Source organism: Talpa europaea, assembly GCF_964194135.1.
Source record: "Talpa europaea genome assembly, chromosome: 10".
Lineage (NCBI taxonomy): Eukaryota > Metazoa > Chordata > Mammalia > Eulipotyphla > Talpidae > Talpa > Talpa europaea.
The window spans coordinates 8,308,668-8,316,710 of record NC_140077.1 but is presented as its reverse complement, the minus strand read 5'-3'; the positions used below and the strand labels follow the sequence as shown (position 1 = coordinate 8,316,710).

At 37.8% G+C, this 8,043-nt stretch overlaps 1 protein-coding gene across 1 annotated transcript in view; it reads right to left on the bottom strand.

Moving 5' to 3' along the window:
- The window catches only part of RAB11FIP2 (RAB11 family interacting protein 2), a gene marked incomplete at both ends in the record, with an annotated part of 30,752 nt that extends 22,950 nt beyond the window's left edge, over positions 1-7,802 (bottom strand). Inside the window, 7 exon segments of the mRNA XM_084244385.1 lie at positions 658-1,126; positions 1,834-2,276; positions 5,053-5,133; positions 5,135-5,172; positions 5,174-5,188; positions 5,191-5,194; positions 7,453-7,802. Of these exon segments, the coding sequence (XP_084100511.1) occupies positions 658-1,126; positions 1,834-2,276; positions 5,053-5,133; positions 5,135-5,172; positions 5,174-5,188; positions 5,191-5,194; positions 7,453-7,802 (1,400 nt within the window).
- Positions 7,803-8,043: the final 241 nt, after the last annotated feature.

Sequence of the window (8,043 nt, the reverse complement as noted above, 5' to 3'; positions counted from 1 at the left end):
GAAATGCACATAGTTCCAACTTGTACTGGCGGAATAAGAAACATTCCATAGGAAAAAACTCAGATTTTCAAAAATCTAATCTTCATCATGACAGTGATTATGCCTATAAGTCATCATATAGATACTTTTTAAAGCCCTTAAAGTAGCCACAAGTCACTGAATTCCAATAAACTTTCACACAAAGACACTTCACACTTCTAAATAGTCATTTAATAAGGATAGTTATCACCTCCTATAAAAACCACTAATACTGAAGTGAAACTGGTATTTCCTAAAGCAGTCCATAGGCCGCTATTGGTGCACTGGTCTATGAACTAATCCCTGGAAAATCATATCTAGAAACACACCGTATTACCTAAACTTCTGGTTTGAATGAACACCCACTGGTGGGTCACTCTCCCCACGTCTCACTGAAAATTATGCTGTTCTCTGTGTTTCTGGCTGGCCTGTGTGCAGACTAGGGTAGGGATCAAGAATCTTTTATCCTTCTAAGATCAATTCCAAGGATGCATGCAATGTTGCCAAGCCCCATAATTAATTACAAAAATAAGAACTTTTCCTTTCAAGTAAAATAAAAGGAATTTAGAATAGTCAAGTATTGAAAGGCGCTATCTACTATAGTTTCCAAAATAGCGCAACTGCCGGTGTTAGGCTTACCTTGAAGATGGCATTATATTTGAAGCCCTGAATTTTGTTGTAAACGGATTAGTTGACTCATAATCAAAATAGCCCTGACGACTTTCATTAAACGCATTAGGCGATTTCAAGTCACATGGGCTATCGGATCCCCCATTGTTAAGTTTATCAGATCTCCTGCTATCTTTTTTTCCAGTCACTCTTTCAAAGAGGCTGACTTTCTCCCTTTTCTCTCTTTTATTTTCTTTTCTTACTTCAATTGGTTTTGAAAATAAATTCATGCTGCTGTCCCATGATTCACTGCTCTCTTCAAATGGATTTTTCTTCCTTGGCAGTGTTGCAAATTTTTGGGGTAATGAAGCAGTCACATTTGTAAATGGGTCGTTTTGTCTTCCAAAAGAAGGTTCACCTTCATCCACACTGCTGTCAGGTTGGTTCATTTTAGAAGTATCAAAGCTTAATGTTCTTCTGTGTGGAGATTTGAGACTTCCTGCAAACAATTTTGTAGTTAGTACATAATCAATGACACATTACATCACACTATTTGACACATTCTGTGTGCATACTGCTGCTTTTAGAATGAGAGCAATTAGCTATTTAAAAGTATTAACCTGTAAAATAATCAAGGAAAACAATCTTAAGGTGCTAAGGTATAGGTGTCTGAAGTATGTAGGCTAATAACAATTAATATAGTGCAAGACAATTAGCAATTTATTCAGCTCATAAAGAATCACATAAGCAACTTATAATGTCAAAACTAGAGCTTCTGCTTTGCGTGATAATGCTATAAATTCTCAAAGATATTTTTTTATCAGCAGCATTAAATTTACTTTCTTACTTCTGAACATAAAAGGTTTTTTTCTAGGAATGTTCTGATGAAATGGAATATTCATTTATGCTTCAGGCTTTCAAAAGAGAAGAAACAGCAGTTAAAAAAAAAGGCAGCCAAGCCACAAAGAAAGACTGGGACTCGTTTTTATTATCATCTGACAATATAAATACAATTCAGAATGCAGACAAGTTCCACCTTCAATGAGCTTATCATTCTGGAATACAGAAGACAATCAAGAAATAGATGATGACTACATTTAAAAAATACTACCAGGACACAGCAATTTTTATTTCCTACCTTTACATGTCAAACTTCAAGAACTAAAAGAGCACTGACAATACAGCTGGAAAGGACAGGTCACTTACCACTTTCTGGAAGTGCTCCAAAGGAATCCATCTGGCGTCCCAGAAGATGCGTTTGACCAATGGTGCCAGACTTCAGTTTCTCAGAAGACATGTGGGCCCCCGTTAAATCAGACATTGAATGCGCTGAAGAGAGTCGCTGAGGACCCAAAAGGAAAGGCTTTTTTGGTTTTGATTTCATCTGTATTTCACCACTTGAAAATTCAGTATTGGCATCAGGTATATGAGAACTTGGAATGATTGCCGAAGACGTATCAGAAAATGTTCCATCATTTTTTCTGCCTTTCATCTTATCTTTTAATTTTGCAAAAGGAGATCTTGTTTTGTCCTTCATTGATAAGTCAAACATGCTTGCTGTCATATTGTTCCTCATAAACTGAATATTGACCTTTATCTCACCCCTGTTTTTGGCTCTTTTTCCTTGTTTGGATTCTAATCTAAACCACCTTAAAGAGAAGGAAAAAATGGGTTGTAACATGTAATGATGAGAGGACATTGAGCTTTGTTATACACAAACGGCTACTTAGAGAAAGCTACTACACACCAAGGCAATGCAAGACTGGACCAGAACCTGTCAGCCAGAGCACTCTGGTTTTATTCAATGCTTCATTTACAAAGCTGATTACGATCTCTGCCATGTGACACACACCAAAAGAATAGGTCTTCCACATGTAGGAAAGGTCTTTAGATAATCTTTTCTGTCATGTCTTGAAAATCAACCTCAGAAATTCTTATCAACAGCAACTACTGTATTTCCATCTGGGATAGGTCTTGTAGTGGCCTAACAACATATTTTAACATTAACTATTTCAGAGACGCTGAAAGAATTCATTAACATAATCTATTTTTGAGGTCTAGAAGAAAATGACAAATAATGACCACATTTTAATGAAATAAAAAACATTTAGTCCCTAGTCCAAAATATTTCTTCTGTGAAAAATAATTCAAAGAATTTTATTAATATTGGAGGCTAACACATGTAGTTTTCTAATCATGAAAACTGCAAGAATGTAACTGAGGTTCATATAAAAAGGATCAAAGACGTTTCCTGAATGAAACATGCAAAATCAGTAAAATGCAAGAAGATACACACAGTGATGAATAAAATGCACAAACGCTTCCTATTAGAATCTATCTGCTTCATTGACTGTTGCTACCAGACAATACCAAATAAAAAATATTCAACTGATTTTAGCCATTTCAATGTATGACATGCCCATTTTTAAAAGATGTCTAAGGCAGTAAAGTTTATTTTGGTTTTGTTTACAGTATTTTTTATCCAAGAGAAAGTCTCCAGTTGTCAGTGTGACAAGTGGTCATTCTACAGGACAACAGCCTAAACTGCAAAATCAAGTCTGGAAGAGAGTTTTGACAACATTTTCACATCACTTGATAATAAAGCATAATATTCATTCCTACTGACAGGTTATTGTTTAAAAACAGCTCTAATCAAGCATAGCAAGTTTTCTTAGCTACAGACGACTTCTGATCTAATTTTACATTAGTTATTTCTCTGGCTGTTAACAGGATATGCCAGAAGCTTTCATTTACTATACACCAAGTAGAAGACGGTGCAAACGTCTTTCCAGGCAGGAGAGAAAACTGGCACATAATCACACACCAGCTACATCCTAGCAGGTAACACAGCGGCAGATATTTTACAAAAAGCATTAACCTAAGACCTTAAACTGAAAAAATTCCCTTACTGAGACAAATGGTGAAATCCAAAGACATGGGAACTAAAAATAGAAGTAACAATAAACTACATGGAATAGTTTATTAAATCTGTAGAGAGACAATATTAAGAGAACTGCTCATAGCCAAACTTATGTAATTATGACACTGGTGACCGAAAGGCTTGGAAATGAAACAAAGTTTCATACCAATTATTTTTAACTCAGTTTTGGAAAACAGTTACTCTCCATGGGGGAGACATGCTTCTGATGGATGGTAACTTCAAAAATTCTCTAATAGCTCAAGCTATACAGAAAATAGGCACATGCACTATGAAAAAAATTATCAAACAAAACAAAACCCAAGCACACAGAATCCTATATGCATAACAAATCAAAGCAAATCTTTGGAAAAAATTAAACCAATAGCCAATTAATGGAAGGGGATGAAGATAATCAAAACTCAGAATTTTAAAAGTAAAACCAAATAAATCATTTACTTTAACAATCTTATTTCATAGATAAGAAAAGTGAAGAACAGAGAATAAGTAACGTCCCCAAGTCAGATTAAAGTCAATAAGGAAAACATCTCAAGTTGATGGATAACATCTGCATGAAAGTAGTCCTTTCATACTTGATGAAGCACATATGTTAATAAGGCTAAACAAGGCACAACTGGTCACATGTTACAGGACACTATTTCTCAGGAGACATGAGGGCCAAACAGGCAGTGCAGTTTTCTACTACTAGAGTACATACTCCTTGAAGGCAGTTTGCCTTGCAAGAAAATAAACATTTATTAAACTTGTATTTCTAGAACTATAGTCTTAAGACAACCAAGTTACAACTCTATTACCGTGTGTCTAGATGCCACACTATTTTGTTTTTTGGTAGGAACACTAAAGACTTAAGAAAGCTTTAAGGACTAAATGCGAGTCAGTGTGGGAATACAAACTGTAACTAGAGCATTTTTCATTCCTCTTCCCCCAAAGAAAAACTGCACAGAACTTCAACAAATACACTAATTTAAAATACTGGCATGACGAATAACTTTCATTGCTTTATTTGAAAATGATATGGTAAGGAAGTCTTAATGAGACCTTCAAGAATCATTTCAGAGATAGCACTTGTTTTCCCAGGCTTCAAAAAGATAAAATGAAGACACAGCATTTGAGGCTTAGAGAATTAATGCTGACTTTTTTTCACCTCTGGAGTGCTGGCTTTAAACTGTATATGGCCTCTGTTCAATTTTTAGTGGGCACAGGTCCATGTTCAAAACCACCACACATGTGGGAACTATTCCCAAGCAATTGGTGCTGTGTGGTCAGAAATGGGACAAGATTGGCAGTGAGAGTGCCAGAGGCCAGGACGCAGGTGCACGCAGAGATGCACGCACAGGTCTTAAACGCTGCATGTGTTGGAGTCATACCTAACTCCAGGGACTCTGATGTTATTACTTTTCATGAGCATTTAAAAAAAAAAATCAACATCACCCACTTATGTAGTAAAAAAATCAATAGATATTACATAACAGCACGAACGATTTTACCATTCTATTATTAAACACTGTATTAGTCCCTTAAATCTCCTGCCAGAACCAACCCAGACACCCATTAAAGTGGGAGATACAGAAGTTCTCTTTCCATGCCCCACTCAAAGTGTTCTGGCCTCAGGCCCTTCCCCCCAACTCCCTAGTTAAGGGGGGTGGGGGGGTAGGAGGGCGGCATAGACTTTTCATTTCAAGGGACAAACATAGGTAAAATCTTAGTTTTAGTTGTCACACTTCTTCACCTGTCGTGACACAACTGGAAAACAAGCTGTAAATACTTGTCCTCGGTGTCAAAAGTAAAAAGAGTCACACCCAGCAGTTTCCTGGGACTCCGAAATCAGCTGGCAGCCTTCCTCGCCCATACCAGTTTTCTACAAAGCACTTGGGAATATGCTGACAAGGTGCAGCTCTGTGCAGAATATTAAATATCTTTCTTGCAATACACCGGTGGCTCAAGTCTGTCTCTTAAAGTACCACATGTACAGCTGTGCTGGAAAAGGAAACTATTAAATATATTAAAAAACCAGAAATATTACCAATAAAGCTATCTCATCAACTATGTGGTCCCCATTTATCCACAAAGAAGAAATGTTATGGATTTAATAACATTGGAAAATCACTTTAAATGCAATAACATCACCAGTCCTGTTGATAATATTTAAAAGCGTTCCCCCCCCAAAAAAAGGTTTAATCAATTGTACATAGTAGCCAATAGAGACTTTCAGTAGGGAACGTACAATATTAGCATGTTGCTTAAAGCCAAATTTATTGCAAGTGTGATGCTGCCAAAGACATGGAGTGAAACAAAAACAAACTTTACAAGCTGACTTCATCCTTAGAATCTTCGGGGTCACACTGGGGCCTACTTGCACTCAAAAAGTTTATATTTCAGAGGCCTGGAAATATCATCCACTCACATTAAAAGTACTGCAGATGCAGTATGAAAATTTGAAGTTACAATATACTTCAAAGTTTACATTTAAAACACTGTAAGTATTACACAGTGTTATCCAAAATTGGCAATTTCAAATAAAATATTTGGTAATTACCAATTTCTTACTGTAAATTTTGCTGAAGAACTCCTCAGAGGAAACCAAATGTCACTTTGTAAGTACCAAACAGTTCTATTAAAATGATTGATATATATTTAACTTTGCACTTTTTTAAACCTTTTTCTCCTGTTTCATAAATATTTACATTTCCTCAATTAGCTTAAGTATTTACTATTTCTCCCCTTGCAGTCCTAGTATTTATCTCGCTACTCTTTTATCTTACATATATTAAATCTCAGGTAAAGACCTCATGAAAAAAAACCCATAAAAACAAAAACTCCAAGAGAAGTTTGTAGGAAGATATATAGAAAAGAAATTAACATTAAAGGCACTGCAGAGACTGTATGAAATTTGAAGTTACAATACACTTCAAAGTTTACAAAGTTTATAAAGTCAACTTATATTTTCTCTCATTTTTCCCATCAATTTCAGACTAGAAATAACGTTAAGTTTAAAGAAGTGAGAACATAGTATTTTTCAGCTCGGAAAACACACTCTTTCTCAACTTAAGACATAATGATCGAGTGTTAATTTACATCATGATTTTTTAAATTAGAATGTATCTATCCTAAGCATGAAAGTCATTGCAAAGGTTATATTTCTGCCGGAAATGTCATGAAATCATTTCATCACAGGAGTTTAATTGTTGTCTCTAACAACATTATGTATGGTCTAAACACACTGGTTTTGCAGAACCACTTTGAAATAATACACTGGCTCCAATACATTGGATACCCAAAGGAAAAAGTCAGTGTGTTCAAGGTTGCGGATGTTTGTACATACTTTTAAAACTTTTACACTCCTCAAGATGTACTGCCCTGAAAAAAAATGGTTGAGCTACCCTACACCCAAATTGCGTTGGTAATGCTGAAATGACACAGTGAGTTCTAAATTTGGAAATTTATCTTTGGACAGCTTCAGAGTTCAACACACATATACATGTACATGGGACATCGTGGGAGATTTACTTTTCTGGAAAGGGATCATGCTTAAAGATGGTACCAATTTACATGTATGTTATTTTGTGTGGTCAGCACTGTGATCTTGCCCTCACAGTAGGCAAAGAATGTTCATTTACGTAAAATTCAGTGCCAAATACTCAGTTATTTAACGAGTTTACCTCAAACAGAAATGAGAGAATAATGGATCACTAATGACTGCAGTTAAAAATGTTGCTTCCCAAGGGCTATTTTTACTTCAGATTCATGCAAAGATGGTGCTTAAAACTGGGTCACCTTTCAGTCCAAAAACCAATGCCCCAGGTGTACAATTATTCCCAAGAACAGAAAAACCCGTAAATAAGCTATAGTTCAGTGCCCCCAAATTCGAAAGAAACGACGTAACTTACTCTGTTTTCCTTCTTTGTTTGTCCTCAAAGATGTCATTGAGGTTGATTGCCACCTGCCCTAAAAACTTATCCAGGCCCACCAGGGACCTGTGCATCACTATGAGGAAAAGAATGTATTTCTCTGGGTTGCCCTGCATGAGCAATCCAGGCAGCTCAAAAGAGGCCTCTTCCTTCCAGACAGGCTCAAGGGTTTTCTCGGCCACCGAGGTGGAGTACTTTTCCTTGCCCAGCTGAATGATAGTGTACGTGTCATTGGTGCCACTTTTGCCTTTTGCCCTAAGATCTTTGGCTTGGAGCACAGTGACCTGGACGTGGGTCGGGAACCACTTTTGGGCTTGCTCGGACAGCATCTTTCCGCCCCTGTCTCTGCACCCAGCTCACCCGCGCAGGCGGAGCCCCTCGGGGGGCGGGGGGGTGCCGGGGGGCCGGGAGCCCAGAGCCTCAATCCTGCATCCTAGGGGCGCCCCACGGCCCGGCGCGCTCGCAGCGGCCCGACCTCCCCGGGACCAGGTCAACACGCCCCCCCGGCGCCGCCGGGCGGCACGGCCGACTGGGGGTCCCCCTCCTCCGGGGCCGCGCGGGGGCCCACCA